This window comes from Canis aureus, chromosome X, assembly GCF_053574225.1.
Source record: "Canis aureus isolate CA01 chromosome X, VMU_Caureus_v.1.0, whole genome shotgun sequence".
NCBI lineage: Eukaryota > Metazoa > Chordata > Mammalia > Carnivora > Canidae > Canis > Canis aureus.
In genome coordinates, this window is record NC_135649.1 from 123,500,252 (window position 1) to 123,517,709 (window position 17,458).

At 53.3% G+C, this 17,458-nt stretch overlaps 1 protein-coding gene across 1 annotated transcript; it reads right to left on the reverse strand.

Moving 5' to 3' along the window:
• Positions 1-2,264: 2,264 nt before the first annotated feature.
• ASMT (acetylserotonin O-methyltransferase) lies at positions 2,265-16,269 on the reverse strand. The gene is made up of 8 exons (XM_077888012.1): positions 14,971-16,269; positions 8,475-8,649; positions 7,972-8,101; positions 6,067-6,135; positions 5,624-5,742; positions 4,663-4,803; positions 3,437-3,559; positions 2,265-3,066 (listed from the first exon to the last, which is right to left on the reverse strand). Exons 1-8 carry the CDS (start codon positions 15,037-15,039, stop codon positions 2,855-2,857), a joined length of 1,038 nt encoding a protein of 345 aa, XP_077744138.1. The 5' UTR covers positions 15,040-16,269; the 3' UTR covers positions 2,265-2,854.
• Between the last annotated feature and the right edge of the window lie 1,189 nt (positions 16,270-17,458).

The following is a 17,458-nucleotide window of genomic DNA, read 5'->3' on the forward strand; positions in this document are numbered from 1 at the left end:
AGGCCAGGGTGCCCACGGCTCACCTCCTCAGGCTTGGCTGAACCCAGGAATGATTTTGGCCAGACTCCATGCATGGAACACTTTAATGGGTCACCTTGAAGTCATGGATTGCCAGTCTTGTTTCCCTAAATCCCATAGGATTTGGCAGGTTGTGTGCTGGGAATTAGCTTGTCTGAGACACTCTACACCTAGATTCAGTGCAGGAAATCCTATACCTGGGGCTCAATACGTTACAAATTGAGGAGAAACACACACATACACACACACATGTAGATAGACACCCATTATTAAAATATTGCAATTTTAATCTGGAACAGGCAACTTCATAGACACAGAACATAAGATGGTGGGGGTCAGGGTCTCAGAAAAGGGATACAGAGTTAGTGTTTAATGAGGACAGAGCTTTAGTTTAAAGATGAGAAAGTTCTGCACATGGATGGTGGGAATATAAATGCATTCATTGCCATTGCGCTGTGCACCTAAAAAGGGTCAAAATGGCAAATCCCATGCTATATCTATTTTGCCAAACCAAAAAAAAAATTAATAAATTGCCATTATTGTGCTAAGTGAGATACAGAGCAAGACAAATACATGATCTCACTACTATGTGGAATCTAAAAGAAAGCAAGAACCAAGTTCATCAGTGTAGAGAACAGAGTCATAGTTTGCAGACATGGGAGGTGGGGTGGGTGAAATGGGTGAAGGGGGCAAAAGGTGCAGAATTCCAGTGTCCACACTGGTCAGCGCTGCCCCAGATGCAGCCTGGGACATGCACCTGCCACGTCTAAGACAAAGACAAAATCTACAAAAGTGGAACACATAGAAGCAGAGAAAAGAAGGGTGGCTGCCAGGGGTGGGGGAAGAAACAGGGACATGGTGGTCCCAGAGCACAAACTTCCAGTGAGAACTGCAATGAGTCCTGGGGACCTGATGTTCAGCATAGTGATTATAATTAACTATCTGTATATAACTAACCATAATTATCATACCCTTGAACGTTGCTAAGACAGCAGATCTGAAATGTTCTCAACAACAACAACAACAACAAAAAAGCTACCGCGTGAGGTGTGGGGTGTATGAATTAGCTCGATGGTAGTCGTCAGCTCACAGTATGTGTGTACATCAAATTGTCAGGTTGTACGGTTTCAACGTGTATAATTTTGTCAATCACACTGCAGGAAACTGGGAGAATGGAATAGAATAAGATTGATCGAAGTAAAATAGAATGGAGTGGAATGAAAGAGAAGAGAGAAGAGCAGCGTAGAGTAAGGTAGAACAGAATAGGAGAGGAGAGGAAAGGAAAGGAAAGGAAAGGAAAGGAAAGGAAAGGAAAGGAAAGGAAAGGAAAGGAAAGAAAAGAAAGAAAAGAATAGAAAGAAAAGAAAAGAATAGAAAAGAAAGAAAAAGAAAAGAAAAGAAAGAAAAGAATAGAAAGAAAAGAATAGAAAGAAAAGAAAAGAATAGAAAAGAAAGAAAAGAAAAGAGAAAGGAAAAGAAAAGAAAAGAGGATAGAAAAAATATAATCGAACTGAATAGAATAAAGTAGAATGGAACAGAATAGGGTCGAATAGAACAGAATAGAGTAGAATATGATAGTATAGTGCAGAATAGAATAGAACCAAACAGAATAGAGAATAAAACAGAACAGAATAGAGTACAATCGGACCAAATAGAATAGAACAGAATAGAGAAGAATCAAACAATAGAATTAAATAGAATAGAGAAGAATCAAACCAAATAGAATAGAATGGAATAGAATAGAATGAACAGAATTGAACAGAATACAATAGAGCAGAATAGAACAGAACAGAGTAGAATGTGAGAGACTAGAACACAATAGAATCGAACAGAATAGAGTAGAATTGAACCAAGTGGAATTGAACAGAATAGAGAAGAATCGAACTGAACTGAACAGAATAGAATAAAATAGAAAGAATAGAATTGAACAGAATAGAGTAGAATAAAACAGAATAGAATAGAGAATAATTGAGCCGAATAGAATAGAATAGAATAGAATAGAATAGAATAGAATAGAATGGAGTAGAATGGAATAGAAAGAATAGAATCAAACAGAATAGAATAGAGTAGAATAGGACAGAATAGGGTCAAATAGAACAGAATAGAATCAAACAAAATAGAGAATAAAACAGAACAGAATAGAGTCGAATCGAACTGAATAGAATAGAATAGAATGAATAGAATCAAACAGAATAGAGTAGAATAAAACAGAATAGAATAGAGAATAATTGAGCTGAATAGAATAGAATAGAATAGAATAGAATAGAATAGAATAGAATGGAATGGAATGGAATGGAATGGAATGGAATGGAATGGAATGGAATAGAAAGAATAGAATCAAACAGAATAGAATATAGTAGAATAGGACAGAATAGGGTCAAATAGAACAGAATAGAATCAAACAGAATAGAGAATAAAACAGAACAGAATAGAGTAGAATCGAACTGAACTGAACTGAATAGAATAGAATAGAATAGAAAGAACAGAATCGAACAGAATAGAGTAGAATAAAACAGAATAGAATAGAGAAGAATTGAACCAAATAGAATAAAACAGAATAGAGTAGAATGGAATGGAATGGAACAGAATAGAAAGAATAGAATCGAACAGAATGGAATAGAGTAGAATAGGACAGAATAGAGTGGAACAGCAGAGGACAGAGAGGAACAGAACAGCGTAGAACATGGAGCAGAAGGGAACAAGACAAACCCCAGAGCGAAGGGCAGAGGACGACAGTTAGCAGAGCCCCCCACTCCGTCGCCGACGCCCCGGACCGCGGTCGCTGCGGAGAGCCCCGTGTGCTGGCGAGGGTACCTGTGGGGCGGAGCCGTGGGGACTAGCGCGTGGCCAGGATGGCGTCGTACAGGCCCCCGGTTCTCCTGCACTGGACGTGGCGGAAGCCGGCGGCAGCCAGGAGCGCGCGGTACTGGGCGGGGGTCCGCTCGCGGCCCTCCGTCTGCACCAGCATGTTCAGCGAGTAGAGCTGCGCCGTCAGCGGGCCCCGGCCGTCCGCGGCCAGGAGGCTCTCAATGACCAGGACGCCGCCGCCTGGGACGGGACGGACAGCGCCCGGGAGCCAGGGGGAGGCCGCCCCAGGAGCCCCGCTCCACCTCCCGGCCCCAGCTGCGGAATGGGCCCAAGCTGACCCGCACCCCGCCCCGGCCCCGGCCAGAAGCGGGGTGGAGCAGGCGGGGCGTGCACCGCGGGAGCCTTCAGCTTTCTGCACCTTTAACTCAGATTCGATACAGAACGGGTGCGAATGCCGCTTGGTTTTCGTTACTGACCCAGAAGGGAAGCCAGCTGGGAGCACGGGCACACTTGCCTGTGACCCGCATTCAGGCGTGCAAATGAGCCTCTGGCACGATCCCGCGCTGAAGGCACTCACAAGCCCATATGGACACGCAGCGCCCCGACCTACCTGGTTTGCAGGCACCATGGATCCTCGCCAGCAGGCGTGAGCACCGCTCATCCGTCCAGTCGTGCAGGACCCTCGCCAGGACGTACAGATCCGCCTCCGGAAGCGGGTCTTTAAAGAAATCTCCTATAACACAGGCCGGGGCCCTGGGGTCAGCGCGCAGCTCAATCCCGCGTGCAACAGTCACCTAGGTGTGTCGAGCTGCCCCCAGGCCATCCCAGCTGTGACTTGAAGACCTGGCCCTGAACAAAGGGAAGCCTCAAGGAGGACAAGAAGCTTCTGAACGGTGTCCGGGGGGCTCTTTCCGTCCTTCTCGATCTGGAAAATGGTTTTACTTTTTTCTTAGTTTATTTTCATCTCCTTTCCTGAGGTTGCAAATAAAGGGCCGTGTACGCCGGGGATTTCCGGACACCCCGGGCCATCGGTCAGCAGCTCCCGTGTGAGGAGCTGAACTAGACCAACAGTCAATACGTGTTTTCCGGGCTGGGAAACAAACAAACCAACATGGCCAAGGAAGAGCTTCCATGCGTACGTGCTGTCAGACTCGACACTTGTAACATTTTTCCTGCAAGAAGTACCGATTTTGGAAAAAGCGTGACCCAGCCTCACACAGGGTGGACCGGGCAGCTGTATGTTGTCCAAACTCTGCAAACTCAGAGGAGTTGGGGAGGAGTGTGTGTGGGAGGCCATCCGGGCCAGGGCACCACCCTGCCCCGTGCTGAGGCCCCCGGGAAATGCGGACCCTATGGACATCACCCCACGACCCAGGGCGGGAAAGGGGGAACGGGGGGGGCCTCCAGACTGCTTCTCTTCCGTTCAGTGACCAAACACAGGGGTCGGCAAATTCGGCCCGGGGGCCGCATTCGGTGGGCCGTGTGTTTGTGCGCAGCAGGTGAAGGAGAGCATCCAGCCGTGGGGACGCACGCAGCTGCACCTTCCCCGGCCTTCCCTTCGTGACCCACCGCAAAGTCACCAAAATCCCAGCTCAGCTGTGCCATGGCAAAGTGACCTACTGCGTCCCCTGCCCCCCCAACCTCTGAAGTCGGTTTATTCCTTCCACCTCTGGATGAAGCACATAAACAGGTGTGACCGTCCCCTGCAAGACGCCCGATGACGACCCCCAGAAGCCAGGTCTGGGGTACCGGGGTCAGGCGCTCTCCATGAGCTCTCCCCCAGGGGGGAGCACACGTGCGTTTCCGTGTGCACGCGCAGAGCTCGGCGGAGCCCACCTGCACAGAAGCTGATCCGCGCTGCCTCCGGGAATGAGAAGTGCTTCTCTGCCGTCTGCACCACTTCGGGCGTGTCGAAAACGGCGACCTGGCACGCGGGGTACAGAGACGTGCACTCCTTGGCCAGAGCCCCAGAACAGCCTGGAAACGCACACGGAAGGTGACAGGCGGACGGGAAATGCGAGTGACGTGCGCCCCAGCAGGTGTTGACGGCCACAAGGTCATCCAGGAGCCCCCGAATCACCGAATCTTCCTGGCTGGGCCCACCCACCCATCTAGCCATGAGTGCGTCCTGCGTGACTCCCACGCGGACACGCATTGGGGCACCACGGGGACTGCCCCTGACCCAAGGATTGGGCGGCGCGGAGACCACAGAAACCGTGCAAAGTCACGCGGCACGCCAGGCACGGCGGTCCCTTTGGCGTCAAGCACGCGGAGTCTCCCCATCGTGGCGCCCTGCTGCCCGGTGACGGTGGGGGAGGCCGCCCAGGTGTCAACCAAGGGTGTGAGCCCCTAGGAGCTGCACACCCAGGCCTGTGGGCCCCGTGGATGCGACTCCCAGCGCGTCCACACCGGGGAGGCTCCGTCCAGACCCGCAAGCCCATTGTGGGGGCCACGCCCAGGTGGGGAGGGTCCCGACCGGGACGCGCGCCCCGCCAAGCCCCTGAATCGCAGCCTAACAGGCGTCATGCTGTATGGGGCGGTCAGCGCAAGAGGGTGTCACACTGAGCGATGCCAGCATCTACACCTCCATCCTGCCGTGATGCACAGGCTCCGAACTGCCCTGGGGTGCACCGCAGCCGCGGAGGGGCTGCAGACCTGCGCCCCGTGGGACGCGGAGGGGATGCTTGGCCCCTGATGCTAAGTGGGGGCCTTTCCGTCGTGTTCCGACCCTCACCCCCCGGGGCGCCGAGGTCACCAGCCCTGAGACCCTGCTCCGGGGTGCGGGGCAGTGGCTCACCCCCAACGTCGCAGATGAGCGGGAACGGGGACAGGTCGAAGGCGCCCAGCACAGGCCTCCCGCTGACGCTCCAGACGTCCTGCAGGCCTCGCATGAACTGCAGCCGCTCGTCCTCGGACCTGCACGCGACAGCACAGGTGTTCACCGCACCCCACGACGTGGGGGGCGGGGGGTTGTGAGCCGCGGGCACGGTGGGGAAGGCCTGCACGGTGACCTGCTTCAGGATGTGGGGAGCCCCAGCTCCGCCACCCTCGGGACCCCGAAGCCCACCCCGCCGGGACACCTGGCATGTGGCTGCAACACAAACACATCTGCTGTGGGGTTTTTCTTCTTCTTCATCATCTTAAATATCACCTTCCCTCTGTTTTGCTCCGTTTAGACCCATTTCCTTAGCCACGCCCCCTGCCCCCCACGTCCATTGCAAGCGCGGACACCCGCGTTACCTGTAGATTGCGCTGAAGAGCTGGTCGGAGGGAACCCCGAATGCCTCCAGATACTGGTTCCTGCCGTCCCTGCAAACGGGCGCCACGCGGTCACCCCGGATCTGACGCGGCCAGGGAGCGCCAGTGGGCGTGCGGGGTCGCACAGCCTCCCCTCCCGTCACAGACAGAACGGGCAGGGGACGGGACTCGGTCACCAAACGCACGCACGGCCCCCCTTGGAGGTGTTCAGAGCCGCAGGCTGGACGTGCAACCGGGCTCCGCCCCGTGTGAGCAAGGAAGGAGGATGACCTAAAGACGGTCTGACGAGGTCTGAAGGTGATGTGCGGCCAGCGGACACTGAGGCCCGGAGGATCTGGAGCCGGAACCTAGGAGCAGGAGGGGCCCTGCCGCGCTCCTATCGATACCTGTCAGTACCTGTCATCTAGCTCTATCTGCCGACATCTACTCTTTATGTATGTCTCCTAAGACCTATGAGGAGCTCCCCGCAGGTGTTAGTATCTACCATCCACTGTGCACTAACATCCAGTAGTGCTGGCTCTTATCGAGCTACCTACCTACCCTCCTAGCACCCTCCCACCCGTCCTTATCTCTCCTCTATCCATCTCTCTACCTAGCACCCATCTAGCACCTCTAGCCCCCCAGCCCTCTGCCTATGTACCCGTGTATCTATCATCTATCAATCATCCATCCATCCCTATATCTATCTTTAAATTATCCAACCATCCATCCACCTGTCTGTCCATCCAACCATCCATCCATCTATCCATCCATCCATTCATTCATCCATCTGGCCATCCCTATATTATCATCCATCTATCCCTGTATCTATCACCGACCAATCATCCACCCATCCGTCCATTCACCTATCTGTCCATCCATCCATCCATCCATCCATCCATCATCCATCCACTCATCCATTTGTCCATCCATCTATCCATCCACCCATCAAGCCATCCCTTTACTATCATCCATCCATCCTTATATCTATCACCGAACAATCATCCACCTATCTGTCCATCCATCCATCCATTCATCCATTTATCTAACCATCCATCCACTCATTCATCCATCCATCCATTTGTCCATCCATCCATCCACCCATTGAGCCATCCCTATACTATCATCCATCTATCCCTATATCTATCACCTGCCAATCTGTCCATCCATCCATCTGTCCATCCACCTATCTGTCCATCCATCCATCCAACCATCCATCCAACCATCCATCATCCTTTCACCCATTGAGCCATCCCTATACTATCATCCATCTATCCCTATATCTATCACCTGCCAATCCGTCCATCCATCCATCCAACCATCCATCCATCATCCTTCCACCCATTGAGCCATCCCTATACTATCGTCCATGCATCCCTCTATCTATCTATGTATTTACCTACCTACCTACCTGACCATCTAGGTATCCATCCATCTATGTCAGTGGTTCCCAGGTTCTGGGATTCTGCTCTCAAAAGGCACTTGTCAATGTCTGGGGACCTTTTTTTACTATCACAGCTGGGGAGGGTGCCATGGCCTATGGTGGGAGGAGACCAGAGATGCTGCTCCACACCCTGCAGTGCCCAGGATTCCCCAGGCACCCACATCATGAAGCCCGAGAGCAGCTACAGGGAGGACAACCATCACGATTCCCCACTTTGCCTCCTCAGCCCGTGACCGTTTCCCCGGACACCAGTTAAACACCAGGACTTCTTATTTCGACAGATTAGCATGACGTGAATCCCATTGGCCAGCACCAGGGGGCTTCTCACGTCTGCTCAGAGTTCCACATCTAGCGGGGTCGTGTTTGATGCTACAAGAAACCTGGTGCTTCAACCGCACAGTTGCCCTGAAACCAGCCCCCAGGGAGCCCAGGGGTCCTATCCACCCCTTTGAGGCTGTGCCCACCTCACGGCCTGGGTCAGGTGACCCCAGCACAGGTACGTCGTCCTGGCCAGGTACCGCAGCATGTTGCCCTGGCACTTGGGGCTGGCCCTCACCAGGTAGGTGCTGGAGAGCTCTGTGTTTTGATATAAAGCTGAAAACAAATGCAAAAGGACACGTTAGATTCCAACTCACCGTTTTCAACAAAAGTCTGGCAGATGATGGGCAGCCCCAGGCCCATATCAACACCAAGATGAGAATATAATAGCGTAAGGGAGGGCAACCCTTTAACTGGATAAATTTAGTCTGATTGAAAATTACTCCCTTATGATTCTTTCCCCCATTTTTTCTTGCTCATTGGATACTTCATGAGGGTACGGATGCGCACACCAGCGTGTGGAGTCCCTAGAATGAGGTCGGCAAAGTACCGCCTGGGGAGCACACCTGGCCCACCGCGTGTGTTTGTAAATAAAGTTTTATTGAAAGTCAGCCACACCCGTTCAGTTACATAATGTCTACATGCTTACCTTTTCCTGTTTTTGTTTCTACCTGAAGTAGCTTCAGAGACACACAGGTGTCCAGCAGGAGCTCTGTCCCATGGGAGCTGGTGCCCAGCCGTGCAGCCACCGCTGCCGCGCCCAGGGGCTCCGGGGCCTCGGCGAGAAGGTCAAACACGCCCAGCTCACAGGCAGCAAACAGAACCTCGGAAATAACGGGTCAGCTTTGAGCATCCTGGGAGCCCCACTTGTAGAAGCACACACCACGGGGACTCAGGGGTGCGTTTTCAGGGGACACTGCACTGCTGTGGAAAACACTGTGGCGGTTCCTTACAAAATCGAACATACAATGGCCACAAAACCAGAAATTCCAATTCTGGGTGTGGACCCAAAAGTATTGAAAGTGGACCCTGGAAGAGATACTTGTACACTCGTGTTCGCTGATGCATTATCCACAGTGGCCAAACATGGAAGAAGCAGGCGTCCAACAACGGACGAATGGATGAGCAAAATATGGTCCATGCACACAGCGGAGTCGGTGCACCTTGAGGACGTGGCGATCAGTGACATAAATCAGACACGGATGTGTGATTCCACATATACGGGGTCGCTAGAATAGTCCCGTCCATAGAGACAGGGAGTAGACGGTGGCGCCAAAGGCTGCGGGTCGGGGAACGGGGAGATCGTGTTTCATGGGGACAAATCTTCAAATTGGGGAAAATAGAAAGTTCTGGATGTGGATGGTGCAGGTGGTTGCACAACAACGTGAATGCGCTCAATGCCACTGAGCTGTGCACTCAAAAACGGTGACGATAGTCAATTTGATGTTACGTCTATTTAAAGAAAACAATAAAGTGTTCCCAAAAAATAAATAATCTTTAAAAATAAAGATAAAATCTTCCAGTTAAATCTTTAACCAGTTAAAATGTTTAATTTATATGAAATTTTCTGATTTTAAACAAAATGCTCAAATAAAAGTCAAGTAAATACTCAAATATCTTAGAGTGGAATAGAGCAAGTAAAACAAATGAAAAATAAAATAGGGGGATCCCTGGGTGGCTCGGTGGTTCAGCGCCTGCCTTTGGCCCGGGGTGTGATCCTGGAGTCGCGGGATGGAGTCCCGCGTCAGGCTCCTGGCATGGAGCCTGCTTCTCCCTCTGCCTGAGTCTCTGCCCCCCTCCCATCATGAATAAATAAATAAAATATTTAAAAATAAATAAATAAATAAATAAATAAATAAATAAATAAATAAATAAAAAATAGAGTGAAATGAAATGAAATGTGCTTCCACTGTGCACTCGGGAAGCGCCTGTTTCTGCTGCCTCATGTGCTGTGGGGTTGACCAGCCGTCCGGAATGATGCCATCTACTGGTTGGGTTGGTCCCCAGGGAGAGTCAGAGCTAGGGCTGGGGGTGGGGTGGGCTGGGGTGGGGTGGGGGGTGGGATTATCTGCAGAGTACAGGGAGGGTCCCACGAGGCCATTCGCGGGCTGGCCATCGGGGAAAGGGGGTCCTGAGCAGGTGTGGGTTCCTGCAGCTTGCCCCCCGCCCTGTCTGTGTTTAGAAGCTCTTCACTAAACCCCCTCCCCGCCCTCTGTCATGCCTGGAACAGCATCACTTCGGACAAAGAAACAGCCGGGGGACCATTCCAGCAAAGAAACAGCCTCCGAGGGAAACCTGCAGTCCCCAAAGACAACACCAGCCAAGGGACAGGGACACACAGCCACCGGCAAACCCTCGTGAGGTTTCAAGACCCTAGTCTCCGCCCCTTCCCTGCTCGCAGTGATTACCTGGGGACCCAGACTCGAGGCCGGCCTTGGTTTAATTTTGCAAGCGGGGAAATACACGCGCTGCTGCTCAGAGGCCAGTGAGGTTCCCTACACGGTGGTGCCAGACCCTTAAAACGTGCGGCCTGCTAGTGCCGGATCTGTCCAGACAGTTGGACAGGTCCTGCCCGGAAATGACGCGTACCGGATAAAGGACGGATGAATGAGTGCATTGTTTTTCCTCCTGCACAGGAGGGTTTTCGATGGGGCGACCTCTCTGGTATTGGCCAGCACGGATGCACACACTCACGTCCCACCTGCGCAGAGGGTCATGGGGCACCCACTCCCCGTGGAGACAGCACCGCTGCAGTAGGTGCGTGGACGTGAATACAATGAAATAAAAATAAGACCCGCCTCCATCCTGCTTAATGACGGAGGTTGGCCTTTGCTTTCTCACCGAGCGGATGGGAAAGGCGTAAATATGCTCTCCACGGGGGCCGTGGCAGTGGGGGTGGCAGGGCCCATGAGGAGTGACACTGCCTGAACTCTTCTTATCCTCTGACTATGGTCCTAGTCACTCTCATTCCATGGACGGGGGTCCTAGTAACTCCCATTCCATGGTCTGGGGTCTTAGACACTCTCATTCCATGCACAGGGGTCCTGGTGACTCTCAGCCCCTGGACGGGGGTCCTGGTCACTGTTGTTCTGTGGTTGGGGGTCCTGGTGCTTCTCATCCCCTGGATGGGGGTCCTGGTCACTGTCGTTCCATGGATGGGGGCCCAGGTGACTCTCATACCCTGGACGGGGGTCCTGGTGATTCTCATCCCATGGACAGGGGTCCTGGTCACTGTCGTTCCATGGACGGGATCCTGGTGCCTCTCATTCAATGGACCAGGGTCCTGATGACTCCCATCCCATGGACGGAGGTCCTGGTCACTGTCATTCCATGGACGGGGGTCCTGGTGACTCTCCTTCCATAGATGTGGGTCCTCGTGGTGCTCATTCCATGGACTGGAATCCTGGAAACTCTCATCCCGTGGACCGGGGTCCTATCACCCCTTATCCCGTGCTCAGGGGCCACATGGCTCCCTGAGGTGCGTCCTGGGCACCGTGGGGTGTGCGGCTGCCTGTCTGCTCTCCACCCACCGCAGCCCGAGCGGTGACGCCCAGACATGTCCACCCACATTTCCCTGTGCTCCCTGGGGCCAGGCTCGCACCTGAGAGCCCATGAGGACGCTCCGTCTCATGCACCACGCGGCCTGGACAGGACTCTGTGCCGCCCCACGGCGTCTGGGGGAGGCTGTGTCCGTGCCCTCTGTGCACCCGCGCCAACTCTGGTCCTATGGGGACCGGATCCCGTCCCCTGCGGTTCCTGTGTGACCCTAGGAGGGGCGGGAACTCGTCCTGTCTCGGTTCTGTTAGCTGTCTGCTCTACTCGGGCGGTTGCAAGCTTTATTGTGTCCACACGGTGTGAACTCCGGTTGGATCCACGGCGAATGATTTCTCACGCAGGCGAAGCTACGCAAAGTCCTATTAGGGCCACATTAGGTCCTGGACAAGCTGCGGGCCCTCCTATTGCAACTAGATCTTATAGGGGCGCCTGGGGGCTCAGCTGGTGAAGCGTCTGCCTTCGGCTCAGGTCGTGACCCCGGGGGTCCTGGGATCGAGTCCTGAGTCGGGCTCCCTGCTCAGCGGGAATCGGCGGCTCCCTGTCCCCGCCCCCTGCCTTGTGCTCTCGCTCTTTCTCCTTCTCTCTGTCAAAAAACTAAGTGGAATGTCTAAAACAACAACAACAAAAAGATTTTATTAACTCATTCTGTCAAGGTCGTATGAAGTATTGTTCTATCTAGGTCGTATTATTCTATCAAGGTCGTCTAACGTTTTACTGTACCAAGGTCATATTAAGTATTCGATCAACATCATGTTAAGAATTATTCCACCAAGGTCGTCGTAAGTATTATTCCATCAAAATTGTATTAAGTTAAAAAAAATTGTACTAGGATTTATTCTATCGAGGTTGTATTAAGTAATCTATCAAGGTCATGTTACATTGGATTGATTCTGTCAATGTCATTTTAAGTTTTTTCCATCAACGTCATATTAAGAAGTATTATTGATCAACGTCATATTAAGTATTACTCTATCAAGTTCGTGTTAAGTATTATTCTATCAAGATTGTATTAACGTTTATCTTATCAAGGTCATATTAAGTTTTGTCAAGGTCATATTAAACTTTACTCTATCAACGTCAAATTAGCTATTACTCTATCGCGGTTGTATCCAGTTTTATGCTCTCCAGGCCGTATTACGCTTTATTTGGTGACGTTTGTGTGCAATCCTCTTCTCTTACACGCGTGACAACCAGGTGACAAAGCACCCCGTGTCCTGAGCGGACTGTCCTGCCGGGATGTATAACGCACCCGACAGCTTGGTGAGCCAACGGCGAACAGCCCCAGCTGCCCGGGAAGCATCTCGCGAGCACAAGCAGGTCATGCTTTCAAGCGACAGGAAGGCTGCGAATTATTATAACTAATTTGCGGAAGGAAGCTCTTTCTCCGTATCGCAAGGGTTCCACCGTAGGGGGCCTACAGACCCCATCTGGGGGATCCGTGGGCTCACGCGGGGAGCACATTCTGCGGCAGTTGTCAGTGACCTCCACCCAAACTCCGCAGCCGCTTCAATTATGAGTCAAGCGCACACGGCGGCAGTAGTACAACACCTGTGAGTCGGTGAGCGAGGGAGGCCAAGGCACCTTCGTGTGTCACAATATCCCCCGCAGGACACTCAAAATACCACCCACATGCACAGGGCGCCACGGTGCTGGGGGGGCCGGACCCCACTGGCTGCACACATCACCCCCATCTTGCCATCCCGCACCTTCCCCCACAACGAATGCGGCCGTTGGGCAGCTCTCTGCCTGGCAGGTGGTCAGCTCCCACATGGTGAAGCTCAGTGTTCTCAAAATTCGAGTTTCACCCCCAAAAGCCAGGGAGAATCTCACCGTCTCATGAGAGCAGGACACCGTCCCCTCGTGCAGCAGCTGTGAGCGCTGTCCTGCCGCCTGCATCCGCACACGCATGTGCATACACAGGACCGCCTACATTTTATTGGGGCGCCTGGGTGGGCTGGTGGTTTGAGCATCTGCCTTCGGCTCAGGTCATGAACTGAGAGTCGTGGAATCGAGTCGCACATCGGGCTCCCCGCTCAGCAAAGACTCTGCTTCTCCGTCTCCCTCTGATGCTCCCCCTGTTTGTGCTCTCTCTCTCCTCTCTCTCTTTGTGAAATAAATAAAATCTATTTAAAAAATAATTAAATAAAATGTAAAATCTAATGCAAGCTGGTGTAGCCAGTCTAGAAACCAATATGGAGGTTCCTCAAGAAGTTGAATACAGAGCTACCCTGCAACCCAGCCGTGGTTCTATCAGGTATTTACCCCAAAGATACAGATGTGAACGGAAGGGGCACCTGCACCCCAATGTTCACAGCAGCCATGTCCACAATAGCCAGACTGTGCAAAGAGCCCAAAATGGCCATCAACAGATGAATGGATGCAGAAGATGTGGTCTATGTAGGTAACAGAATATTCCTCAGGCATCACAAAGGATGGAATCTTCCCATTTGCAATGTCCCGGGGGGAACTAGAGGGCCTGACGCGAAGAGAAATAGGTCAATCAGAGAAAAGCATTTATCACACAAGCTCACTCCTACGTGGAATTTAAGAAACACAACAGATGAACACAGGGGAAGACGAGGGGAAAAATCAAACTAGACGGAATCAGACCAGGGAGACAAACTATAAGAGATTCTCAACTCCAGGAAACAAATAGGGCTGAGTGTTCTCACTCTATCTGAGTGAGGGGAGGTGGGTGGAGGGATGGGGTAAGTGGGTGACGTGCATGAAGCAGGACTCGTGATGCGATGAGCCGCGGGTGTCGCGTGCAACCGATGAATCATTGACCTCTACCTCCGAAACCGGTAATACACTCTATGTTAACTAACTCGAATTTAAATAAAAATTTCTTGAAAAAACAATTTTTTTAAAGACATAAATGAAGGAATATACACAAATATAGACTCCTCAAATCTAACTACAGCTTGCCTCAAAGGTTTTAAGGACGAAAAATTCACGTAGCAGAAGGTTCGGCATTAAGCGTCTTAAACAATACAACTCGGGGGGTGTTGGGCACATTGACTGCGTTGTGCAACCACCGCCTCTATCTGGTTCCAGAACATTCTCATCCTCCCCCTAAAAGGGGAGCCTGTCCGTAATGACCAGTCGCTGCCCATCTCCCTCCCCGGGGCCTGGCGAACCACCACTTTGCTTTCCGCGTCCATGCATTTGCATTATTCCGCGTGTTTGGGAGAAGTGGCATCACACACCGTGAGGCCCGTGTGTGTCCCGCGTGCACGCAGGATCATATGGACTCAGCCACGGGAAGGGATGAGATACGGAAGTGCGCCACGTTGCCCGTGGGCCCCCAGGCTCGCCTCTATTTCAAACACATCACCTCGCTTTGTAGTGTGTTAATGGACAACCGCCCATATTACACAAAAAGCCACAAAAAGTCTTGAATATTTCAATCTCTTTCAGTAAGCATTGTCCCACGGCCCAGAAGGCACCTGCCCGTCCTTGCAGGACACCCCACCCACCCCTACAGGACACTCCCTACCCATGAAGCCGTCACTCCCCATCGCCCTCGCCCAGCTCCCACCCACGGGATCCACGTCTGCTCCGGCGGAACGTTCTCCCCACGTTCCTACCTGGGAGACCATGAAACCATTTGAGTACTCGGTCAGCAGACGGAACGCCTGTTCCTCCGGGGAACTCATCCTTGTCCCACGCCCGGCTGGCGCACAGAGCCCTCGGTCGTCCCGGCTGCACAGAGTGTGGGTCTGCTAGCAAGTCGTGGGGCGGTCGGCCGCGCGGTGCTGCTGCCAGAAGCTCCTTGCTGGAGGCCCAGCACGAGCCAAAGGCGGATCAGTCTAGAAAATCCCATTAATCCTATTACGGGGATGACCAAGCTTCAGGGTACGCGCTGGCTCTGTGCTCAGTCCTGTCCCTGCTGTGCCCACAGCCCTAAATAGCCGCATCTCCCACCTCCCTCCATCACACCATCATCAAGGAAACGGGTCCAGAACCGATATGCTTGCTAATCACTAGCATTGATTACTCATTGCACGCATCGAATACTTTGTAGGCCCTGGACATGGGGCGCCCAGGGGCTCCCGTAAATCTTCTAGGGATGCCATGTCAAATGACGCAAAACCCACTGGTTCAAAACCAAAGGGATTAGCCTATCTCGGCTCTGGAGACCAGACGTCTGAGATCCGGGCAGGCAGGGCTGCTGAGATCCAGGGCGGGGGCTCTTCTGGCGTCTGGGGCCCCAGGCGTCCCCCAGCTGGAGGCCGCGTCCCTCCCCTGTCCTCCATCCTCATGGGGCTCCTCCTCTGCGTCTGCGCCTCCTCTTCTGTCTCTTGCGAGGACCCCTGTTGTTGGACATAGGGCCACCTGGTCCAGGACGAGCTCAGCTCAGACCCTCACGTCATCCCATCTGCAAACACCCCGTTTCCAATGAGTTCCCGTCCTGAGGTTGCAGGGGTAGGTAGGACGTGGCCATATGTTCTGGGGCCACCATTAACCCACAGTAGGCAGGGCTGAGCTCAGGTGACAAGAGCCCTGTGCCACCCACTCACTGCTCTGTGGAGTCACACTCGGCTGTTGTGGATCCATGCAAGCGATTGTGTGCAGGGAACATCTTCACCGCAGAAGCCAAGATCTCCGGAGCAGAGATTTACATGCAGGAGGCCCCATGCGGACACCTGGACACGCAGGGCGCCCTCGGAGCCAAGCTCATGGTGGGGCAGGACTGGTCGGGGTGCCCATCAGCGGGGACGGGGCAGCCGCCTGGGTGGGAAGGTCCAGGCCACACGAGGAAGGAGGGGAGGTGCCACTCTCGTCCCGTGCCCGTTCCGATGCTCGAGTTCACATGCAAAGCCCAGGTGTGGCTGGGCGTGCAACATGCCATACGCACAGTGCAGGGCGGGCTGGCACAGCGCTTTGCACAGAGGCCGGCGGGCGGTCACACGGACACGGGCCTCGGGCGCTGGAGGGGGCTTACCAGGGGACCGGATCACCTGCCCCACCCGGCCCGCGTCGCCAGCAGCAAGCCGGAGGACGCGCCTCCCGGCGGGTAGGCTCTGCAGGACGTGCCCCAGAATCCAAGGTCGGGGCTCGCGTCCCGCCGCCGAGCACATGCCAGACGCCAGCCTGACCGGCAGCATCCCCAGGGCTCGGGCTGAAAACAGAGAAGGATTCGCGTGGACGGCGGCTGTTCAGAAACGGCCCCAGCTAGTGCGTTTCTCGTGGGAGGGGCCGCAAACGTGCTCCTCGTGGGGACGGTTCTGCGGGAGCTGCGGAAGGGCCCGGAAGGGCCGGGCGGCACAGTCCGTGCCTGCTCCCTCAGGAAGCCCAGCTGCTGAGAGACTTTGTTTCTATTTAAAGATTTGAGGGTGCCCGGGTGGCTCAGCGGTTTAGCACCGCCTTCAGCCAGGGCCTGATCCTGGGGTCCCGGGATCGAGTCCCACGTCGGGCTCCCTGCATGGAGCCTGCTTCTCCCTCCGCCTGGGTCTCTGCCTCTCTCTCTCTCTGTGTCTCCCATGAATAAATAGATAAAATATTTTTTAAAAAATTAAAAATAAATAAATAAAAAATAAAGATTTATTTGAGAGAGCGCATGCGTGGGGGAACGGCAGGGGGAGAGACTCTCAAGCAGACTCCCCGCTGGCGTGGGGCCCAATGGGGGCTCGATCTCACGACCCTGATCACTACCTGAGCCAAAGTCAAAAGCTGGACACTCAACCAACTCAACCACCCCAGGTGTCCCGTCACCTGCCGTCCTACCATCTGGCATCCTGTCACCTGCTGTGCCATCCGCTGTCCTGTCACTTGGCATCCTGTCATCTGCTGTCCCATCACCTGGGATCTGGTCACTTGCTGTCCTGTCACCTGGTGTCCAGTCACCTGCTGTGTCATCACTAACTGTCCCATCACCTGGCATGCCATCACCTGCTGTCCTGCCACCAGGTGTCCTATCAGCTGCCATCCCATCACCTACTATCCTATTACCTGGCCTACCTACTGCATTGTCACCGGCTGTTCCATCAACTGGCATCCCATCACTTGCTGTCCCATCCTGGATATCTGACATCCTGTCACCTGCTGTCCTGTCGCCTACTGTGTCATTCATAA

Coding starts and splice junctions, on each gene's coding strand:
- ASMT (XM_077888012.1), bottom strand. CDS start 15,039: ATGAGTTCCCCGGAGGAACAGGCGTTCCGTCTGCTGACCGAGTACTCA. Junction 6,136..7,971: donor CACCTGACCCAGGCCGTGAG/GTGGGCACAGCC, acceptor GCCCGTTTGCAG/GGACGGCAGGAACCAGTATC. Junction 3,560..4,662: donor GCGGATCAGCTTCTGTGCAG/GTGGGCTCCGCC, acceptor CCTGTGTTATAG/GAGATTTCTTTAAAGACCCG.